This window comes from Bos javanicus, chromosome 19 (genome assembly GCF_032452875.1).
Source record: "Bos javanicus breed banteng chromosome 19, ARS-OSU_banteng_1.0, whole genome shotgun sequence".
Classification (NCBI taxonomy): Eukaryota; Metazoa; Chordata; class Mammalia; order Artiodactyla; family Bovidae; genus Bos; species Bos javanicus.
The window spans coordinates 24,892,491-24,914,763 of record NC_083886.1 but is presented as its reverse complement, the minus strand read 5'-3'; the positions used below and the strand labels follow the sequence as shown (position 1 = coordinate 24,914,763).

Below are 22,273 nucleotides of genomic sequence, written 5' to 3'. Positions count from 1 at the left end.
TCTTAAGGGCTTCCCCCATGGCTTCCTGGCCCTCTGCAAGGAAGACACTTCCACTCTCTACTTGAAGAACTTCAACTCACTGGCTTCTCAAAATTGGGGATAAGTACCAGCCCAGACGTGAGGACTCGTCTGGTGGAGGGAGCGGGGGCGTCCTGGCTCCTGAGCCTGTTGTGGCTCAGCACAAAGTTTCGTGGGCCCTGACACTTCAGTTAACCACCTAACACCTTGCCTCTTGTCACCATGCCCTAGGCTACCTTCCACGCCCTCCTAAAGAAACCTTGGGCACCCCAGCCCCACCGCTTCGAGGGACTACGGGAGGCTCGGTGAGGGGTCGCTGAGGGTCAGGTTACCACTGCAGATTACAGACCGCGTGGTCTTTTGGCAGACTCGCTACAAGAAACCACTGGGGGAGGAGACAATATGTAATAGCAGTCCTAGACTAGTCTCCACCCAAGGTCAAGGCGCCCGCCCGACGGGCGGCGAACCGCAAGGACGCCTCTCCGTAGCCCCGCCCCTCGAGGGAGCCCGAAGCCTATTTCTCTCCAAAGACAGGGCGCGTTCCCTTTAAGGCGTTCCAGAAAGTCACCGCGTTGGTACCCAGAGAACGAGGCGTGGCATATTTTGTCCCTCGCGGGCCTTCGTGGGCCGGGCCGGGCGCGAGGGCGGGGCAGAGAAGCGCCGGTGGGGTCAAAGGCTACAGCGCGCACCACGTGGGTCGGTGACTCCGTCCTTCCCGCAGCGGCAGCGGCGCGCAGGGCACTTGGGTTAGTGGCGCGGCGGGCGGCGCGGATAGCCGAGGCGGACGCCGGCTTCCGCCGCCATGGTCATCAAAACGGACGAGTTGCCGGCAGCAGCCCCGGCGGACAGCGCTCGGGAGCCCAGCCCGCAGGCCGGTGGCAAGGGGCGGCCAGGCGCGGCGGGTGAGTGGGGCCGGGGCCAGGGGCAGCCGGGCGGGAGGCTAGACTGGGCCGAGTGCGCGGGGGGGTTTGGGGGTGGTGCGGGGACCGCTGCCTTTTCTCCGCGCCTGACCGGGTCGCATCTCGCCGAGCCCTCCACCGGGCGCCCCCGCCCTGAAGGTCACCTTCACTGTCGCCCCCGGCTGCGGCCCGGACTTGACACACGTGGGATCCCGGGGAGGGCAGCGGCGGCGAACACACGCGTGCCAGATCGTGGGGACACGTGCGCGCACACGCGGTTTCGGGGTGCGCCGGCTGCGCAGATCGGTGGACTCGGCGGCCCCACCCCCTACGCGCCCGGGCTTGGGGAACTCCCCCGACTGGGGTCACTTGACACTTGCTCCGTCTAGCACCCCCTTGCCGTCAGGATCCCTAGCGTTCCCTGTGCACCCGGCTGCAGCCTTGCGAGTTCGGCTCAGCTTGGGACTTCTCAGGCTTAGTCTATGGGAAGACCGCAAGTTGAGGGTTTGTATTTTGAGAGGGGGTTTCTGTGGTTCATTCCCAGAAGCAAGGCTTTAACCCCTGTTATGCAGACTCTGATCTCCGCCCTGTTAGATGTTGGCCTAGTGGGCAGATTTGGAGTGGAGGGTGTCTACCTATGTATGGGGACAAAGCCAAACTCCTTGGCAGGAGGTAGTGTTTGTGCCAGAACTTGATCATTAACCCGCCTTATTGCGAAAAGTGGGTCAGCCCAGAGTTGCTGTTTTTAAGGCAAAGGTCGTCAGCATGGAGTTGATCTCCCAGCTCTTCCCTGTGGAGACTGTGTGGCATTGACTTTGGGAGTGGCTGCAGTTTTTCTCCGGTGGGGACTGCCTCTCTCCCGGGCTTCCTCTGTTCCTTCCATCACATCTTTGACTCCAGCCGTGAGGCCCGGAAGCCCCTTCCCAGCCCCTGGGCTGTCTACTCCAAATCTTTCTCAGAGCCTCAGAGCTGGGATATGTTCCTCTCTGTCCTGGGTGGCCGTGGGAGTGCGGAACTAACCCTGCCTTCCACTCCCACAACTCTCCTCAAAAGACACTTGTCATCTTCATCTCCCTGTCCAGCTTCAGTGAGTCAGTATCAGAGCAGGGCTAGATGGGCTCTCTGGCCCTGTAACGGGCCACAGCCAGGTTTGCTGGTGGTGGGGCATAGGTACTGTGGCAGCCTTGCTGATTGCCTGAAGAATGCCAAGGTTTGGGCAGAGTGACAAATGCTGATGACTCCAACCTGCCAGGCTTCACCCCAGTGAGGCTCTGTCTGAATCAGTGGAGCAGGCTAGATAAGAGCAGGCTGATTTCCTCTCCAGCAGAGAGACTTGAAGAGATGAAGCGACTTGCCCAAGGTCACACAGCCATTTAGTATTTGGATTTCCAGCTCCTGGCCAGATTGCCAAGGCTACCTTAGCCTGTGCCAGAGGAGGCTGGGAGAGGCATGTGGGCTGGGCTGGGATGCTGAGAACTCAGGGCTCAGGAGAGAGGAGAGTTGGAGAATTTCTCTGAGGGAACTCTGGCGCAACCTGGGTCAGGGGCGCATCCAGCTAGCTGTTCATTTAGGGGAAACTGGAAGCCTACTAGCAGGTGGAACATGGGCTCTCGAACCCTCTGGGAAGCTTGTATAGAGCCAGGACTTGAATTTCAGCCAGCCTGAATTTATTCAAAGGAGGATGGGGCTTTTATGGAGACTCTTCCCAACAGACCCTCACCCAGGTTTCTGACCTCAGAACCCAGCTCTGGAAGACTCTTAGCCCCCTTGAGGAAGTGATCAAGGCCTTTTGTGGAGGGAGGTGGGGGGACCAAGGGTCAGTTGCCTTCTTAGGAATAAAGCTGCTTTTAGGGGTTAAGAGAACAGGCAGGTTTTTCAAGTTCATGGTGGTGTGTCGAGTTCCTTCTTCCTAGGGGAGGATTGCTTGGAGTCCATGCCCGGAGCGGAGGGACAGGGGGCTGGCAGACTGGAGAGGAGCTTGGGGGCTTATGGGAGCTACTGGATGGTACCCCCCCAGAGCTCTTCTTTTGGGTGGGCCTGAGCAGAGCAACTCAGGGAACACTAGATCCTTCCCAGGCCCCACAGACCTGATTCTGACCTGGGTGGGGATGGGAAGGAGGCAAGCAGATGCCTACTTCCTTGGGGCCCTCCTTAGGCTGCCTGCCCCGACCCTTTTCTCTTGAAGCCCCAGGTTCCTGGGATGGGATGATCCTTTATGAGGCCTTACTTCCTGCCCGGAGCCTCACCTGCAGAGGTTTTGGCTGGGGCGGGGCCTGGCCCTGGCACAGTCTACTGAGTGAGGCCATGCCAGGCTAGAGAATGCACACAGGAGCCACTTGGGATGGCTTACATTTCTTTTCTAACTCCTCTCTGCTGCCCATTGGATTCGTTTTCTTCCAGGCCAGGGCAGGGCTATGCTTTATCTCTTCATTCTGGTCTGGCCGGTGAAGAATTGGGGTGGGGGGTGTGCCATGCTGTTTGGGCAACCCCTTCCCCTTCTGCAGAGGATCACTCATCTCCTTCCCTACAGCCTAGATCCTGAGGGGTTTCCCCCTGGGGTAAGAAGGCATGGTGTGGAGGCTTGGGTATGGATAGAGGAAGGGGTTCCTGTTTACCCGGTGGGGGCTACAGCCTAGGGGGTGGTACTCAGGCCTGGGCTTAGACCTCTGACAGACCTGGTCTTTTCTTGACCTGGCTTGGCTGCCTGTTGCCTCTGCAACCTTGGGCAGCCTGCTTGCTCTTAACATTTTGGAGTCTTAGTTTCCTCAAGTGAGATGGGCTGGTCAAGCTGATGGAGGGACCTGCCGTGAACCGGGCCTAGAGTGAGTCTTGGCTCTGTGGTAACCAGGATGGGGATGGTGGAAGCAGCTCCTCGGGGGTCATTGCCAGGCTGCCCCGCCCCGCCCTCCTCTCCAGAGGGTTAGGGCTTTTTTGGGGAGGGTAGTGGGAGCAGAGGGGCCCTGCCTGGTCCTCTGTACCTTCCACTCAGGGTGTGCGAGCCAGAAACCCTTGGTGGGGGCTGCAGGGAACCAAGGGCCTGCTGCATGCCAGCCCTTCAGGGCTGTCTGGACAGGACTGGAGCTGAGGGAAGGGGGCCAAAGAGAACCCCGCCCCCACCCTGGTTAGTATGGATGCCGGAGCAGCCCTGCCTGGGCCCTGGCAACAAGTCAGAGGCCCTAGGAAGGCGCCCTGGCGAGGCTGGGCATGTTCCTTCTCTACCACCGCACGGCCTTGGGTCTCTTGCTGCCAGCTCTGTTTTCCCCAGGGGAGAGACTTGGTTTTCTCCCGGCAGCGCAGGGGCTGCTGGGAAGGGAAGTCGGAGCCTGCCAGCTCCTTGGTGGAGCTGGAGGCCGGGGCACTGGGTGCAGTTGTCCTCTGGGAGTCTGGGGGCCCCTCCCCCCTCCCACCAGAACGGGTGTCTCCCAGGAAGGGGAGAGCTGCCAGGTCACCTGCAGGGGGCAGCATAAGCCAGAGGCCCCCGCCGGCCACTTGATCCAGGAGGAGGCAGGCAGGGCACTCAGCGGCCGCCAGTGGACAGGGAGCGGCCACCTCATGGCCTGGGCCCGGGTCTGCGCCAGCTGTTGCCGGCAGCTGGCGGAAGCGGTCCTGCCCACCCCCACTGGAGTTGGGGCAGAGGAGAGGACCCCCTTGCTGGGCCCTACCCCTGCCAGCCAGTCACCGGGGCCCTCGATCTGGAGGGTCCCAGGTAGCCCAGACGCCGGGTTCTCCTGCCCCACTAACTGCTTCATCAGCAGTGACCCCCTTTGGGGGGGATCTGGGGAGGCGGGCCTGAGCCCTGGTGGCAGCTTTACCCGGGGTCCCGAAGCCACCAGGGCCTCCTGGCCCACAGCCGTCCTGGCCGACCTTGAGCAGGATGCAAGGCAGGGGGAGTGTGCCCTTCCCAGGGCTGCCACGGCAGGCCTGGCCCCACTGAAACCCGAAGCCAACCAGAGCTCCAGCCCGGGGCCGACCAGCTGCATGGGGGCCAAGGTGGAGGCGCAGCCCAGAACAAGGGACACGGGCAGTGCCGGGCCTGAGCCGCAGAGCGGGGGGCTTCGCTGCCACGGAGGTCCCGTGAGTCCAGAACCCAGGAAGGGGCGACGGCCGACCACACCAGGTGGGCTGTGGGGGCAGTGAGCTAGCCTCTTGTGGGGAGGTCACTGGGCCTTGATCCGGCGGTAGGGAGACCCTCAGGGTCCTTTGGAGGAAAGAGGAAGGGCAGGGCAGGCTGTCCTTAGGGGAGTGGAGGCCCCTGGAAACCAGCCACATCCCTTTGAAATCTGGTAGGGCATTGCGTGCCCCCTGGGGGGGAACCTGGTGTATAGTACCTGCCTCTTGGGCAGGGTCCCTGGCCAGGGAGGGGGAACGGAAGCTATGACCGCCCTGGCCCTCCTCTGTCCTCTCAACCCGGACTCAGGGAGCACAGGACACCTGTCTAGGTCCAGGTCTCTGCCTTCCTGCTTTTGGGGTCTCAGACCTCAAAGCGGCTGTGCCGTACTGGGCGGGGGCCCCTCGTCCCAAAGACTTGTCACAGCACAGCCTTTCTCAAGGACTCAGTGGGGGAGGCCGTCACGTCTATCACGTCTCCTGCTGCATTTTGAAAACTGACCAACTACCACCCCTCTCCACCGCCCTGTTCTGTCTTCATTGTCACGGAGGCGGCCAGGTTCTCCCTTCGGTCTGGCTGCTCACTTTCCAGGGGCTGGGGGTTCACTCAAAGGAGAGGTCCTTGTGGTTCTTTGGGGGAGGAGGATGGGACTGTATCTGAGTGCCTGGCAGTTCTGTTTATCACTAAGTTGAGGGGACGTGGTAAGAGGGAGTGGCTTTTCTCCACGTCAAACACCGCCCCCCCCACCTCGCCATGTGCCCTTATGTGCCAGGCTTATCTGGACTTTTCTGTGTGGGTAGAGCCCACACAGCTCTGTGGAGGTGTGCCCCATCCCTGCTCCTCACAGCAGGATAGGGACGAGGAGGTGGAGTCCAGAGGGGATCGCTGGGGTCCGGAGCAGACCTGGAGAGCTGGTCTATCTGGAGCTCACAGATAAGCACGGGGCCAGTCTGGCTGCGAGGTGGACCCAGAAGGGAAGGGCCGGCGGGCCTCCAGGCAGGCCTCTGTTGTGCTGGAGGGCTTCTGTGAGTTCCTCCTCTGCGCCCCAGGGTTGGGGTGGGGTGTCTCCTCTGTTCCCCCTAGTTCCTGGGGGAGAAATGGAAGGTGTTGTCACCTGCTCCTCGTCTCCCCACATGTGAGTCCATTGCTATTCACAGATGTTAGGCTTTTACAGTAATTAATTCATTCGTTCAGAGCCTTTCTGTTGAGTGGGCAGGACAGAAGGAGGGAGACAGCTGCTAGTGTGAACAGCCACCCCAAGTGCTGTCAGGAGTCATTGGTCAGGCTTCCAGGAAGGTTTATTTCACCTAGGCCTTGACGGATGAGTAGGAGCCTGCCAGATGGAGTGGTGTATAAGGGGCAGCACACCAAAGCACAGGTAGCAGGCAAGGTGTGTGGCCTGTTCTGAGATTCCTGAGTAGTCTGGAGCAGCTGCACCTTGATGGAGAGAACGCGGGAGCTGAGAGGGACGTTAGGCCCAAGACGTTTGGATCCTGTAAACAGTGGAGAGTGTTAGAACATTCTAAGTGGTGCCTTTTTATTGTTTTTGGAAGAGGCAAAATGGCTGTGTTTATTTGATTTGATTTGGGTTTTCATTTACTCATATTGACCATTAATTATGCAGGTTTACCATTAATTGAAGCATTTTATGTTTTTACTATGGTCACATTTAACATCAACTTAAGAAGCACTTTATTTCAAAAAGCAATTATCTCTAGTGACCAGAATTTCATTCGTGGAAGCACAAGTGTTGTCTTTGGATCACATTTAAGCTACTCATCTTAAGGATATGGTCATACTGTGAAAATGAAGATTACTTGTCAATTTCAAATATAAAGTATGAACAGTTCACAAAGTTGCTCAGAGAATTTGCTCCCTATAGTTTCAGGGTCCTAGTTTTCTCAAAAAACACTCATACATTGTTTTTTCTAAATCATACCCTAAAATAAACGCTAGTTAAACAATTGTGTCCTACGGTAAGGAAAGTACAGACTTATAAGGAAAAGGTTAAATCACTCTTAATCCTATTCAAGGAAAGCCACTGAATTCTGGTCTTTTAGTCTTTCTACTGGCAAAGATGTAAATGTGCATATACACACTTAGTTAGGACTAGTACATATACAAGGTGTTTTTGTTTTTGTTTTAAATACAGTTGAGTTACAGTGTTAAGGGTTTTTTTTTTTTTTTTTAATTGCACTGGGTCTTCATTGCTGCTCGCAGGCTTTATCTGGCGTAATATGTAGCAGACGTTATCTTAGGGGCAGGGGCTACTGGTCATTGTGTTGCTCTCCACTGTGTAACACGGGCTGCTCACTGTGTTCGCTTCTCTTGTTAGCGGCGCGCAGGCTCTAGGCGCAGGCTTCAGTTGTTTGTTTGAGTAGTTGCAGCTCATGGGCTCAGTGTTGTGGCACACAGGCTTAGCTGTTCCGCAGCATGTGGAATCTTCCCAGACCAGGGACCGAACCCGTGTTCCCTGCATTGGCAGGCGGATTCTTATCCACTGCACGACCAGGGAAGTCCCTGCAATGTTATATTAATTTCAGGTGTACAGCAAGTGGTATTCTTGAAATAGGGAAAATGGCCTGCAGTCGTCCTGCAATTAGGTCGGGGTGTGGTGAGGGGCATTTGAAGAGCAGGGGCTGGTTTGTGGAAGATGGTAAATTCCACTCTGACAAGATGAGTCTGGCAAGGCCTTGGGGATGGCCACATGTTGAAAACCTGGATCGAAGCCTGGATGGGTCACATGAGCTGTGAGGTGGGAGGGCATTTAGAATCACAGATAAGGGTAAGATGGAAATGAGGAGTGGCTGGGACCCGGAACACCCACAGCTGGACTGCGGGAGAAGTCAAGCTGGAAAGGAAGGGACCAGAGTGTCCATGAGGGAAGAGGGGGAAGTGAATGTGGGGAGTGTTGTTGAAGCCACTTGCATTGGCGACTCTGGGAGAGTTGTCTGGGGGGCCTAATCACATGGATGCCAGACGGGGGTCCTGAGGAGAGATGGGAAACAAGTTCCTGGGGTATGGAGGGTGCAGGCAGGAGCCTGCAGGTGGCCAGAGTGGGGGTGCCGAAGGAGTTGTGTGCTTGGGGTATGGTGGGCCTGGCACAGGGCCAGGTCTGGGGAGGACAGGCAGACACCATTTTATAGGGCGCTGCCCACCCTGGCTGGAGGCAGACCTCACCAGTAAGGCCCATCTGACTCAGCCCCCTTGTCCCCTGCAGAGCTGCCTTCAGTCATGCTGTTGAATGGGGACTGCCCAGAGAGCCTGAAGAAGGAAGAAGGGCCTGCTGAACCACCCCGGGAAAACGGGCTCGACGAGACCGAGCCGGGAGAGGAGACCACCGGACAGGAAGTCATTGTCATTCAGGACACAGGCTTTTCAGTGAAGATCCTGGCTCCTGGGATTGAGCCCTTCTCCCTCCAGGTAAGATAGTGGAGGGGTGCTGGGGGCCGGGGCCTGTGAGGCGGGATGAGGATGGGGTCGTAGGCAGGAAACAGGGTCCTCTGCCTTCCAAGGTCACTCACGTAGTGGACGTGGGAGTCCAGGTTCAAACTGTTGCCACATTGCTAGGGGCCAGATCCCAGCTGGGACTGCCAGCCCTGTCTAGGGAGGAGTACAGTAGTGGCTGGCTAGTACTGGGGTCCCAGGCTCCCCAGCCTCGGCTATGTCAACTCTCTGGCTGGAGTTTGACTGTCTGCTTGAGAGAAGAGGGGTTTCCCTGGTGGTTCAGGGTTAAGTCTGCCTGCAATCCAAGAGACCCTGGTTTGATCCCCTGGAGAAGAGAATGGCTGTCCACTCCAGTATTCTTGCCTGGAGAATTCCATGGACGGAGGAGCCTGGTGGGCTGCAGTCCATGGGGTTGCAAAGAGTCAGACACAACTGAGCAACGAACACTTTTATTTTGGGAGGAGAGAGGTATTGGTTGTCTCCAAGAGCAGAGCCTCCCCAGAGGTCTTGCAAACGGACTCATTGGGGAACCAGATGAGGCTTCTTGCATCTTCTGGACCCACAGGCTTGAGCCCCAGGCCACACCTTCCTGAAAGGGGAAGTCATAGGGAGGAGGCAAGATGGCCGTTTTCTTTTCCTTGTTCTTACACCTCTGCTCTGTTCAGAGTCTGCAGGAATAGTTGAAGCCTGTGGGTTAGGAGGCCAGGCTCTGTCTTGCACATGTATACACACCCTGCACACACATGCACGCATGCACACACACACAGGTGCAGGTGGGCACAGTACTTATGGGCAGGGCCTGGACTTTAAAATACAAGCCACAAAGGGGGAAACAGTATTTGAAGCATTGATTTTAGGGACCCAGGTGTTTGGGGCTGGGGAAACCGGTATGTTTTCACCAGGGTGGCGGTGGCCTTCTCCCTGGCAGGTCTCCCCCCAGGAGATGGTGCAGGAGATCCACCAGGTGCTCATGGACCGTGAAGACACCTGTCACCGCACCTGCTTCTCGTTGCACCTGGATGGCAACATGCTGGACCACTTCTCAGAGCTGCGCAGTGTGGAGGGGCTGCAGGAAGGCTCAGTGCTACGCGTGGTGGAAGGTTTGTCTGGAAGTCGAGCAGCTCCCCAAGGTGGGGGCGGGACACGAGGAGGCGGGGCCAGGTGGCACTCTCCCCACCCCGCCCCTCCCGCTGGCATCTTGGTACATCTGTGTCACGGATGAGCATGTAGAGGCTTGGAGCGGTGTTGGACTTGTGGCAACAGGACAGCAGCACAGGTCTGCTTCTCTGGTCCTCTCCGGCACACCCTCCAACTTCAGGGTTAAATATCAGAGTCATGATTTTAAAAAAACAGTAGCAAGCAAGTGCTTGAAATCAGCCTATACAAATTTTATAGCGATAAAAGTTCAGCCTCTTAAGAAAACTGAAGTTTCATGGCTCGTGAAAGTCAGGCCCCTTGTGAAGCAATCAGCTGGCATGATGAGGCTGGTCTATTTGTTAAAAAAGAAAAGATCCCGTAAACTTGGGTCACCTGGGGAGAGTGGCATAGAGGTTCCAGGCATGTCACCCAAGGAACGAATGTGGGGGAAAAGTAACTCGGCTGTGCCCAGACTTATCCAATTACGGGTCCTCCCACCTGCCTCTGAAGAGCCCTCATTATGATTTCCTGAAACGTGAGTTGGGGAGCAAGGTTGAGTCCTGTAAATCCTCTGGCTGCCCTGGGGGAGGGCTGACCCGGGAGAACTGGACTGAGCATGTGGGGACAACCTAGCCACTGTGACACTTGTGGACAGAGAATTAGGGAACTTCTGTGGGCTGCCACAGCCTGTGTGCACTTCCTGAGGTACTTCTTGTGCCCTTTGGCAGAAGGTTCTTTGCAAACAAGGATCCCTGCTGGTAGGCAGATATGTGTGTGGAAAGCAGATTTCCAGCCTAGGTGTTCATAAGGGAATCTGCAAGTAAAAGCCTAAAATTGAAAATCAATGCTACCCCTGCTTGTGCTCAGGCTGACTCTCTCCTGGGGAGGCTGTTGCCCTGGTAACGTCCTGCCCCTCCCCCTTCCGACAGAACCATACACAGTGCGAGAGGCCCGCATCCACGTGCGCCACGTTCGAGACCTGCTCAAGAGCCTAGACCCCTCCGATGCCTTCAATGGGGTTGACTGCAACTCCTTGTCCTTCCTGAGCGTCTTTACCGATGGCGACCTGGGAGGTGCGGGAGGCGTTGGGGCTGGCGGTTGGGCAGAGGGGCTGGGAGCAAGTTGAACTGGGGCTGGTGAAGGGGGCTGGGTCTTCCCTCAGCCTTCCTACTGGAGGGAAGCGGGGCCAGAGGCACCCAGGCCAGGGCCACTTGAGCTGGGGAGTGCGTTGGACCCCCTGGGGCGTCGTGTGCTGACCACCAGCCTCGGGTCCCTCAGACAGCGGGAAGCGGAAGAAGGGCTTGGAGATGGACCCCATCGACTGCACACCGCCCGAGTATATTCTTCCTGGGAGCCGGGAGCGGCCGTTGTGTCCTCTGCAGCCCCAGAACCGGGACTGGAAGGTGGGCGCTGGTCTCTGGGGATGGGGGCAGGGGACCACCCACCAGGAAGCATGGCACGCTCACGCTCAGCCCTTGCCACAGCCCCTGCAGTGCCTGAAGGTGCTCACCATGAGCGGCTGGAACCCGCCACCCGGGAACCGCAGGATGCACGGGGACCTCATGTACCTGTTCGTGATCACAGCTGAGGACCGGCAAGTCAGCATCACGGCCTCCACCCGCGGATTTTACCTGAACCAGTGAGTCCCTGTACAAGCCTGTGGGGAGCCCGCGGGCAGCCACCTGGGGGGCACCCGGCACAGTGATCACCCTCTCTCTGCAGGTCCACAGCGTACCACTTCAACCCCAAGCCTGCCAGCCCCCGCTTCCTCAGCCATTCCCTGGTGGAGCTGCTCAACCAGATCAGCCCAACCTTCAAAAAAAACTTTGCCGCCTTGCAGAAGAAAAGGTAGCACCTCGGCCTGTTGGCCCCTCATCTCCCAGGGTGGGTGACCTGGACGGCCTGGAATCTAGCACTTCTGCCCTAAGAAGCTGGACACGCAGCACCCAGAGCCTCCCGCCCGAGGCAGCAGACCTGGGACAGGTGGCTGTGGGCCCTTGCTGGACTCTTCCAGGGACAGAGCCTTAGTGGGGAGACAGTGGGGCCTTGAAGAAGGGGCCCAGGGCAGAGCTCTGAGCTCATTGGGCCATCCCATCTCCCCTCTGCTCGATGCAGGGTCCAGCGCCACCCCTTCGAGAGGATCGCCACCCCATTCCAGGTGTACAGCTGGACAGCCCCCCAGGCGGAGCATGCCATGGACTGCGTGCGGGCGGAGGATGCCTATACCTCCCGGCTGGGCTACGAGGAGCACATTCCTGGACAGGTGCCTGTGGCCATCCCCGGCTCCTCTCTCCCTTCCCCTGCGGGGCCCAGGCTGCGTTCTCGGTGCCTGTAGGGCTGCACAGGGTGGCAGGGGGGTGGGACTGCCCCGAGCAGGTGGTGGGGGCTCAGGCTGAGCTGGCCTATCCCTCCTGGTCTCTGTGTAGACCCGGGACTGGAATGAGGAGCTGCAGACTACACGGGAGCTGCCTCGGAAGAACCTACCCGAGCGACTGCTGCGAGAAAGAGCCATATTCAAGGTGCCCGTGGCCCCTTAGGCCTGACCAGCAGCCTCAGGCCTGCCAGCCACTTCCCTACTGGTTTTCTGTGGATAAGAGGGAAGCTGGACAAGGGCTTCTGTGGATAAGGGCCTTTGGGGACCTTCCAGGCCATTCTGCCACTTTCTGCCTCCCAGCAGACAACCCCAGCCCCTTTTTCTGGCCTTTCTGAGATTTAGAGTCTGGGGGTGGGGGTTGGGGGCAGGGAGCCACCTCCAGGATGGGCTGAGTGATGCCCACGCCCATTTCTGTCCCAACGCAGCCATATGGGGACCTGGGCACACGTGTCCTCCTGTGATGTCCTCAGTGCTTTTGCTGACAGAGATGAGGAAAAAGCAGTGCTTTCAGTGGAAAAAAAGCTTTAAAATCTCCCATAATTTTACTAGAGATGATAATGGTAAAGAAATATAAATGTCCTGGGTGCTCACTTTGCCAGGAGCTGGACCAGGTGCCGTGTAGGCTTGTAATCTCCCGGGCACCTTATAAAGGGCGATGGCGTTTTTTTGGCTGCACTGCTAGGCATATGGGATCTGAGTTCTCCGACCAGGAATGGAACCCATGCCCCCTGCAGTGGAAGCGTGGACTCTTCAGGGAAGGCCCCTGAAGGTCGATACTTTTATGTCATCTATAGACATGAAGACAGATCTGAGAGGTGATCCAGCAGAGATCACCTGGCATATAGTTGGTGGATCCCAGACCCACCCAAGTCCTCCTGCCCCCTGTAATCACTGAGTTCTGCTGTCTATCCGAGTATTTGATAAAAGTGAAAGTCGCTCAGTCATGCCCAGCTCTTTGTGACCCCATGGACTATACAGCCCATGAAATTCTCCAGGCCAGGATACTGGAGTGGGTAGCTGTTTCCTTCTCCAGGGGATCTTCCCAACCGAGGGATCGAACCCAGGTCTCCTGCATTGCAGGTGGATTCTTTACCAGCTGAGCCACCAGGGAAGCCCATAAGTGTTACATTTTTTCTGAACTGGGGTTTCTGGTGCTTTTCCAAGTGTGCGAAACCTTCGTCCTGCTCACCTCCGCCAGCCGCAGGTGAGCTTGGCCAGGTGAGATGTAGCTCCCTCACCCTCTGACCTCCGGCCCCCAGGTGCACAGTGACTTCACCGCAGCAGCCACGCGGGGCGCCATGGCGGTCATCGACGGCAACGTGATGGCCATCAACCCCAGCGAGGAGACCAAGATGCAGATGTTCATCTGGAACAACATCTTCTTCAGCCTGGGCTTCGACGTTCGCGACCACTACAAGGACTTCGGCGGGGACGTGGCAGCCTATGTGGCACCCACCAACGACCTGAATGGCGTGCGCACGTACAATGCGGTGGACGTGGAGGGGCTGTACACGTTGGGCACGGTGGTGGTGGATTACCGAGGCTACCGTGTCACGGCCCAGTCCATCATCCCCGGCATCCTGGAGCGGGACCAGGAGCAGAGCGTCATCTACGGCTCCATTGACTTCGGCAAGACGGTGGTGTCGCACCCGCGGTACCTGGAGCTGCTGGAGCGCACGAGCCGGCCCCTCAAGATCCTGAGGCACCGGGTGCTCAATGACCGGGACGAGGAGGTGGAGCTCTGCTCCTCCGTGGAGTGCAAGGGCATCATCGGCAACGATGGGCGCCACTACATCCTGGACCTGCTGCGCACCTTCCCCCCTGACCTCAACTTCCTGCCCGTGCCCGGCGAGACGCTGCCCGAGGAGTGCGCCCGTGCTGGCTTCCCCCGCGCACACCGCCACAGGCTGTGCTGCCTGCGCCAGGAGCTGGTGGACGCCTTCGTGGAGCACAGGTGGGGCTCAGGCCTGCGGCTGCAGCCTCGGGCAGGGAGGGCGGTGCTGGCGTCTGACCCCAGACGGGGGATGCTTTGGGAAGTGAAGAGGAACGAGCTCTGGGCCCATCACTGTGGCATCCAGCTCCCCCACACAGGCAGACGCCCAAGAGCTTCATGTAGATGAGAAAAAGCGAGACCGGTGGCTTTCTACTGAAGTGATGCTGTTTCCTCAAGAAGCGTGTGGACATCTGCTTAGGCATTTTTGAACCTCCCAGTGCCATGGCCCTTGGGTGAGGGGATACAGGTGGGGTCCCTGCTGCTGGCGGTCAGTGCTTAGGAGTCAGCCCATCAAATGTCCCATGCCAGGAATAATTCTCCCTCTCAAAACGCCAGAGGGGTCCCTGGTGCTCTCAGGAGCCCTGACACCCAGCTGTCTTCCTGTCTAGGAAGATCCCCATTTTTGCTGTGACCTGCCACCACCTGGTAGAATGGCTGGGCTGGCACATGTACACACGCATGGACATTGCTCCCTGGACAGGACAGGACATCCCGGGCCCCAACATCCTTAAGCCCAGCAGGGCAGAAGCTGGGGCCTGGCTCAGGTCCCCCCACGGCCAGCAGGAAGCTGCCGGACCGGTGACCTCCTAGACGCTCCTCTCCCATCCCCTGCTCCACCCCACCCACTGTGCCCCAGGTACCTGCTCTTCATGAAGCTGGCTGCCCTACAGCTGATGCAGCAGAAGGCCAGCAAGATGGAGAGCCCCACGTCCCTGGAGAACGGCGACGGCCTGTCCTCGGAGTCCAAGCCTGACGCTCCCCCAGCGCCCGAGGCGGGAGGCGAGGAGGAGGGCAGCAGTGCTAGCGGCCTGGCCACGGTGAAGGAGCTGGCAGAGACCGTTGCCTCGGACGACGGGACAGGTGGGGCTGCTGGGGGAGCCCCCGTCAGGGGAGGCTTGGGTTGGCACCCAACCCGTGGGGAGGTGGGGCAGCTCCTGACAGGCCGTGTATTCACAGCAGACCCTCGGGGTCGGGAGGTGATCCGCAACGCGTGCAAGGCAGTGGGTTCCATCAGCAGCACAGCCTTCGACGTCCGCTTCAACCCTGACATCTTCTCGCCAGGTGAGTGGTCCTCGGGGGCCCCAGTGCTGGGGGCCTGCTTGCCTACCTAAGTTCTGCTGTCTGTCTGTCTGTGTGTCTGTCTGGTGCCCGCCTCTTTTGCCAGCTCACACCTCCTTGCTCTCCCTCCTGCCCGCAGGAGTGCGCTTCCCCGAGTCCTGCCAGGAGGAGGTTCGGGACCAGAAGCAGCTGCTGAAAGATGCCGCTGCCTTCCTGCTCTCCTGCCAGATACCTGGCTTGGTGAGGGCGGGCTGGGGCAGGGGGTGGCACGAAGGAGGGGCAGCGGGGGTTACAGGCTCTGTGGCCTCATTCGCCTCTGGGAACTCGTGGAGCCTTTGCAGGAGTGACCTAAGCTTCCTGACCTGCGAGGCAGATGGGGAGTTCTCGTTCCCAGAATAGTGTCACTGACACAAAGGGGCCAAGGCAGGCATCAATTGTGCCCTGGGTGCCCTCCCTTGGGGGCTGGCAGCGGGGTTATGGTCCTCCAAAGCCCCTGTATGAGGGGATGGCAGACAGAGGGCGTGGGGGCATCTTTACCCACCCCCACCCTCCAAGAAGCTTTGTACGGAGTCCCCGTGTGTGTACAGAGGGCCTGCTCCCTGCTGAGGCGGCCCTGAGCTCCGGTGTTGTGCTTGTTCCCCAATCTTTGAGGTGAGCCTGCCATGCCCGCTGCTCCAGGGCCCGCGAGGCAAGGCTCAGTCTCAGAGTGAAGCCGTGGCTCTGCCCCTTCCTGTGCCATCACAGGGGAGCCTTGCTGCCCTCCATTGCTGTTTCCCTGCCAGTGGGCCCAGCAGTCCCAGGGTGACGGTGGGCTGTGCAGAAGGCCGGGGATGAGAGCTCACATCCTTACTGCTCACATCCTTTCTCTCCTTTCCTCTTCCTGACTGGGAGCAGGGGGTCTTAGTCCCTTCCGTCCTCAGGGCCCCAGAATAGTGGGAGCCCCCATTGGCAAGACCTGGGGCAGGAGGAGGCAGAGGGCCTGGGCTGGGGGGGGCCTGACCTTCTGCAGCCCGCAGGTGAAGGACTTCACAGACCACGCGGTGCTGCCCATGGACGGGGCTACACTGGCCGAGGTGATGCGCCAGCGTGGCATCAACATGCGCTACCTGGGCAAGGTGCTGGACCTGGTGATGCGGAGCCCGGCCCGTGACCAGCTGGACCACATCTACGTGAGTGGTGCCCGGGGTGGCTGAGAGATGGAGGGGGGGTGAGGGGCTGGGCTGGAGGCCTGGAGCCCAACCCAGACACCCCCCTTTTTCTCTGAACCCGTGCAGAAAATTGGCATTGGAGAGCTCATCACCCGCTCTGCCAAGCACATCTTCAAGACGTACCTACAGGTACTGCCGCTCCCTTCAGCCTGGCTCAGGGAGGTGTTGGGGGAGCCCGAGTGGTGACCGGTCCCACCTCCCTTGCAGGGGGTCGAGCTCTCCGGGCTCTCGGCTGCCATCAGCCACTTCCTGAACTGCTTCCTGAGCTCCTACCCCAACCCCGTGGCCCACCTGCCCGCTGACGAGCTCATCTCCAAGAAGAGGAACAGGAGGAGGCGAAACCGGCCCCCAGGGGCAGCAGATAACACAGCCTGGGCCGTCATGACCCCCCAGGAACTTTGGAAGAACATCTGCCAGGAGGCCAAGAACTACTTTGACTTCAGCCTCGAGTGGTGCGTGAGCGGCTGTGGGAGACCACTTGCTTGGGGAAGTGGGAGAGGGGGCCCCCATGCCTAGGGGCTCGGGTGGAGGGGGGCGGATGGGTGCTGGGCTGCTCGGGCCCACCCTCCGCTCCTCCCCAGTGAGACGGTGGACCAGGCCGTGGAGACCTATGGGCTACAGAAGATCACGCTGCTGCGGGAGATCTCCTTGAAAACCGGCATCCAGGTGGGCCGGGTTCGGAGCGTCCTGAAGGGTCCCCGGGGCCTCGGGTGAAGCTGGTGGGGTGGTGCTGGCCACGTGAGCCTGGGCTGAGGCTCCCTGTGGGTGTCGGGCGGGGCCCCCAGATCCTGCTGAAGGAGTACAGCTTCGACAGCCGCCACAAACCTGCTTTCACGGAGGAGGACGTGCTCAACATCTTCCCCGTGGTCAAGCACGTCAACCCCAAGGCCTCGGACGCCTTCCACTTCTTTCAGAGCGGGCAGGCCAAAGTACAGCAGGGTGCGTGCCAGGTGCGGCCGGCGGGGGGGTGGGGGCGGTGGAGAGGGACCCCCAGCCCAAACCCAGGCCAGCCCTGACCTTCTGCCCACCGGTGCCCTGCAGGCTTCCTAAAGGAGGGCTGTGAGCTCATCAACGAGGCCCTGAACCTGTTTAACAACGTGTACGGGGCCATGCACGTGGAGATCTGTGCCTGCCTGCGCCTGCTTGCCCGCCTCCACTACATCATGGGCGACTACGCCGAGGTGGGCTTGTGCACCTTCTGGGGGTGGTCAGTGGGGCCCTGGGTTGTGTTCTCACCCCACTGGCCCAGCAGGATGGGGGGGTCCAGGCAGGCAGAACTGGAGCCCTGTCATCCCAGAGATATTGCTTACCTCCAGGCCTCCCCAGGAGGAGCAGGTGGAAACCCTGGGATGTGCTTGCTCTGCCTATACATCCCTCCCCCACCCCCCGTTTCCCTCTGCCCCAACAGCTGTGTCCTGGGGAGAGCTGCGGTGCCCGTGGACACAGTGGGAGTGATGCCAGGGCCTTCCTTCCCTTCACAGGGACAAGCGAGGGGCACGTTCTCAGTCAGTACCTTGTAAGCGCTCTGGAAGCTGCTCAGGGACTGTGCTGTTGGCTGTACTGTCCTGGGGCCTAGTGGTGTTCACCTGCCGTGTTAGCCCCCGGGTTTGAGGCTGCCTCCGATGCGGGCGCACTGCACGTGCTCCACTTGGCTCCAGCCATAGGACTCCTTTTTTTTTCACCTGTATATGCCTCCTTGTCGTAGTATGAATATTTTATTTTTAGTACAACTTTAGATTTGTGCATATGTTTGCATAGACTAAGACAGTCTTTTAAAATGTGAAGCAGCCTCGGGGTGGGGTGTAGACTTCCCTGGTCACAGCAGCTGGATTTTGACCACTTCTTTCCTCCTTGGTGCAAAGTAAAAATAGAAATTGCAGCCAGAGATGAAGAGGCCTGAGCTGCCTGGAGGCTCATGGGCGAGACAGACAGACAGACGGGGTGTGGGGCGGTGCCACCTGGGGATGACAGCCCCCACCTCTCCCAGGCCCTCAGTAACCAGCAGAAGGCCGTGCTAATGAGCGAGCGAGTGATGGGCATCGAGCACCCCAACACCATCCAGGAATACGTGAGTAGCCGCCGGGGCGGGGCTGGCGCGGGGGCGGAGCCGGCGGCCGACCTGACCTGCCCTGCCCTGCCCTGCCCCTGCAGATGCACCTGGCGCTGTACTGCTTTGCCAGTAGCCAGCTGTCCACCGCCCTGAGCCTGCTGTACCGCGCCCGCTACCTCACATTGCTCGTGTTCGGGGAGGACCACCCTGAGATGGCGCTGCTGGACGTGAGTGCTGGGGAGGGGCAGCGGGACTAGCCTCCATCCCAGGGGAGTGGGAGCTGACCAGGGCCCTCCCGACTGCCCCCAGAACAACATCGGGCTGGTGCTGCACGGAGTGATGGAGTATGACCTATCGCTGCGCTTCCTGGAGAATGCGCTGGCCGTCAGCACCAAGTACCACGGGCCCAAGTCCCTCAAGGTGGCCCTCAGGTGAGGCTGTGCTGGGTCAGGGGGCAGGGAGACCCCGGGCCACAGGGTCCCAGGAAGCACTTGAATCGAGGGCGGGCGCGGGATCGAGCACTCTGCCCTCCATCTGACTCCTGAGGAAATTTCTCTCACCTTCCATGTCTTCTCTGAGTCCTGGATTTGGCGTCTTACCCCTGGAGAGATCCCGGAGTGGGATCTAGAGTACCCCGCACACACCCCCATTAGTGCCCACCGGCCCGTTCACGCCCTCCCTCGCCCCCCACCCCGCGCCCTGCCTCCCTACAGCCACCACCTGGTCGCCCGGGTCTATGAGAGCAAAGCCGAGTTCCGCTCCGCCCTGCAGCACGAGAAGGAAGGCTACACCATCTACAAGACGCAGGTGGGCCAGGGCAGGGCGCAGGGCGGGGTCAAGGGCGGGGCTGAGGGCGGCCCTCATCTCTCCCCGCTCACCCCCTCCAGCTCGGCGAGGACCACGAGAAGACCAAGGAGAGCTCCGAGTACCTCAAGTGCCTGACCCAGCAAGCCGTGGCCCTGCAGCGCACCATGAACGAGATCTACCGCAACGGCTCCAGCGCCAACATCCCGCCCCTCAAGGTGGGTCTCCGAGCGGGGCTGGGTGGGCATCCCCCCCTCCCCGGCCTCGGCCGCTCATGCTCCCCGCGCCCCTCAGTTCACAGCTCCCAGCATGGCCAGCGTCTTGGAGCAGCTGAACGTCATCAATGGCATCCTCTTCATTCCTCTCAGGTGAGGCCCCACTTGGACGTTGGCCTTTACTTTCTTGGTTTATTAACTACGGGATTGAGGTGGCTCGGACTGAGAAGTACAGCCCTTAGTGACTCCTTCCAGAAATACTTTGCATTATGGCACAAACACAGATCTGTCATCTTTTTTCCCCCTTAAGGCACAAAATTGTACCAAACCAGGCACGTATTTTTCTCCTGCGTTTAATCGATCTTGGCGATCATTTCATGTCAGTGTGTAAAGAGCTAATGGTAAAGAACCCACCTGCCAATGCAGGAGACTTTAAAGAAATGCTGGTTCAATCCCTGGGTTGGGAAGATCTCCTGGAGAAGGGCATGGAAACCCACTCCAGTATTCTTACCTGGAGAATCCCATGGACAGAGGAACCTGGGTGGCTACAGTCCATAGGTTTGCAGAGTTGGCCATAACTGAAGCTACCTAGCAGGCATGTAAAGAGCAGCTTCATTCTTTCTCTGAGCTCCTGCTCTGTCAGTGTAGGGACGAGCCTTAGCGCTGGGCCCTGGGGGTCTCTCTGAGCTCTTAGACAAGCAACAACAACCCTGCCCTCGAAAGCCCCTTATCCCATGTCCCTCTCGCCTGTGTGGGGCCCGGGTTTGGTCTGGTCAGCCTTAGGGCATTTACAGCGGACCTGCTCCACATTGCACCTGTGTTCTGGGTGTGATCGGCGATAGGAGCGGCCAGAGTGCACAGGGTTTAGGCTGGGTGTGAAGGCTGGATGGGAACCAGGCCTTCACTGGAGGCTGGCAGGTATGTGGAGTTCTTACTTGCACTGCAGAAAGTGCAGAGCCTGATCTTGTCCCAAGTTGAAGCAAAGCCAGGAAGGTGACGGAGGGCCCAGGCCCACCCTGATGCCCACTCTCCGCCCCATCCTTCTACTCAGCCAAAAAGACTTGGAGAATCTGAAAGCTGAGGTGGCACGGCGGCAGCAGCTCCAGGAGGCCAGCAGGAACAGGGATAAGGCTGAGGAGCCCATGGCCACTGAGCCGGAGCCCGTGGGGGCCTCAGAGGATGCGGCCACCCAGCCCCCGGCTGCCAAGGACCCTTCCTCCCCGAGCTTGCAGGGGTAGAAGGGGAGAGACAGACGGACAGTCGGTCAGCTGCCCCCGGTGATCCAGACTCCAGGAGAAGGTGGCACGCCCTGCACATCAGGAGAGGAATCAAGTCCCTCTTCCTCCACGTTTCCAACCCCATCCCCACCCCCAGCATCCTCCTGGGACCCGGGCCTGCCTGAACCCTGAGATGTTCTTGCACTGGTTCAATGAATACACGCTGCAGAGGCCTCATGGAAGACATGCGAATGGAGTGTGTGGGCATCCCCCAGTTCCCGGCTGGGGGACAGGTGCCTCTGTGGGTCCCCATCCTCAAGCAGGTGTGTGCGAGTCCGTCTGTGCCTGCGAGTGCCCTGATCCGTCCTTCCTGACTTGTACATAGCCCCGAGCCGGTCCCCAGTGAGTGACGCGCGGATGGGATTTCTCAGGTCATTTGTATGTGTGACATTACGGCTGCTGCTTCTGCTGCCACTGCCCCTGGGTCCGACGTGGCTGAAAGTCCAGTTCTGAAGCCAAAAAGAGTGGCACTTTCCTGTGTCCTGGGATTGAGCGGGCGGCCTGAGCTCTGCGGCAGGGCTGGAGGACTGGGGAGCACTTTAGCTTCGTGGCAGGGTGAGGGCCGCAGCAGCTTTACTGATCATGGTTGGAGCCTGGCCTGGCTGTGCTGGGGGTGGGGAAAGGGGTGGCCAGGGGCAGTTCCCCAGACACCCGTGTGCCCAGCCCCGCTTGTCGGCCCTCGGGCCCAGCAGGAGATGCTGCCTCCCGCTCCCTGCACCCCAGCTGGGGCTAACCTTGGGGTCTAGTCTGAATGTATCCTCCTTGTTGAACCTCAGCTGCCTAACGCACAGGGGGGGTGGGGTGGGGGGCTAGGGGAACTAGGGCTGAATCATGGATCCTGGGGGAAGAGATACAAATACGGGAGTGATTACTTGGTGGTGGAGCCTAGCTCCCTACCTGACCTCGGCCAACTGGCACCTTCGACAGAGAGGAGCCCTGGGGGTGGCAGGGAGGGGCCTGCAGAAGGCTGTGGCCCCCACAGGTCCCAGCTCCCCCTCTGCTGCTGGCCTCTGCTGCTTCTCGGTGGGTGGGGAGAGACAGCCGTCCTTCTGAACTGGAGGGAGCTGTCCCCGTGTTGGGGCCTCTGCCTGGTGGCTTGGCGGGGAGCTGCTTATGGGTATGGTCTGTCCGAACACCTTGTTTCAAAGGGAGTGGGTGGGAGCTAGCAAGCGAGGCATCCCCACGGCTGATCAAGAACTTTTTCTTGTTTTTAAACCATCACGTCTTCATTTCACATTGGAATAAAGTGAGTTTTTGAAACCTGCTGTCCCAGCCTCTCCTGTGTGTTCTGTACAGTCTTATTCGATGGTGAAGATTGTTGCCAGAAGCAGTACCTAGTAAAAAGAGTTGAAAGCTCTTTAGGTCAAATTCAGGGTTATCCTTATAACGTCACTTCAGTGGGAGGAAGGGGGTGGACAGAGCCGCAGGTGCCCAGCTGGGGTTTACCAGTCTGCTGGTGACTAGACCTATGGCAAGGGCACACGGATGAACATCAGAAAGGAAACAGAGACTGTCTCCTCTAAAGAACTCTGTGTGGTGCTGGCTGGGGTGAGGGGTGTTTCCAGGTGAGGACCCAGGCCCTGATAGGCTGTTGCATATGTAACTGGGCATCACCCTTGTCCCTGTGCTTGTCAGGAGGACTGGGTGCCAACCCCGCCCCCCTGCCCCAGAGGATGGAGTAGAG

At 59.3% G+C, this 22,273-nt stretch overlaps 1 protein-coding gene across 4 annotated transcripts; it reads left to right on the top strand.

Moving 5' to 3' along the window:
* The first annotated feature begins 715 nt into the window (after nt 1-715).
* CLUH (clustered mitochondria homolog) lies at nt 716-21,854 on the top strand. Of its 4 annotated transcripts, none has more exons than XM_061390685.1 (26): nt 716-920; nt 8,246-8,448; nt 9,401-9,572; nt 10,539-10,682; nt 10,888-11,012; nt 11,094-11,248; nt 11,332-11,457; nt 11,725-11,872; nt 12,036-12,128; nt 13,243-13,937; nt 14,614-14,837; nt 14,937-15,038; nt 15,175-15,275; nt 16,052-16,204; nt 16,310-16,372; nt 16,451-16,695; nt 16,825-16,909; nt 17,029-17,182; nt 17,285-17,424; nt 18,231-18,311; nt 18,395-18,520; nt 18,603-18,724; nt 19,007-19,100; nt 19,181-19,315; nt 19,392-19,465; nt 20,364-21,854. In XM_061390685.1, the coding sequence occupies exons 1-26, from the start codon at nt 821-823 to the stop codon at nt 20,548-20,550; spliced, it is 4,047 nt and encodes a 1,348-aa protein (XP_061246669.1). In that variant the 5' UTR covers nt 716-820; the 3' UTR covers nt 20,551-21,854. The 4 variants fall into 4 exon arrangements, with proteins under 4 accessions (XP_061246669.1, XP_061246668.1, XP_061246665.1 ...); XM_061390684.1 differs by having other exon boundaries at nt 14,934-15,038; XM_061390681.1 differs by lacking the exon at nt 716-920 and adding an exon at nt 4,243-5,034 and having other exon boundaries at nt 14,934-15,038.
* Nucleotides 21,855-22,273: the final 419 nt, after the last annotated feature.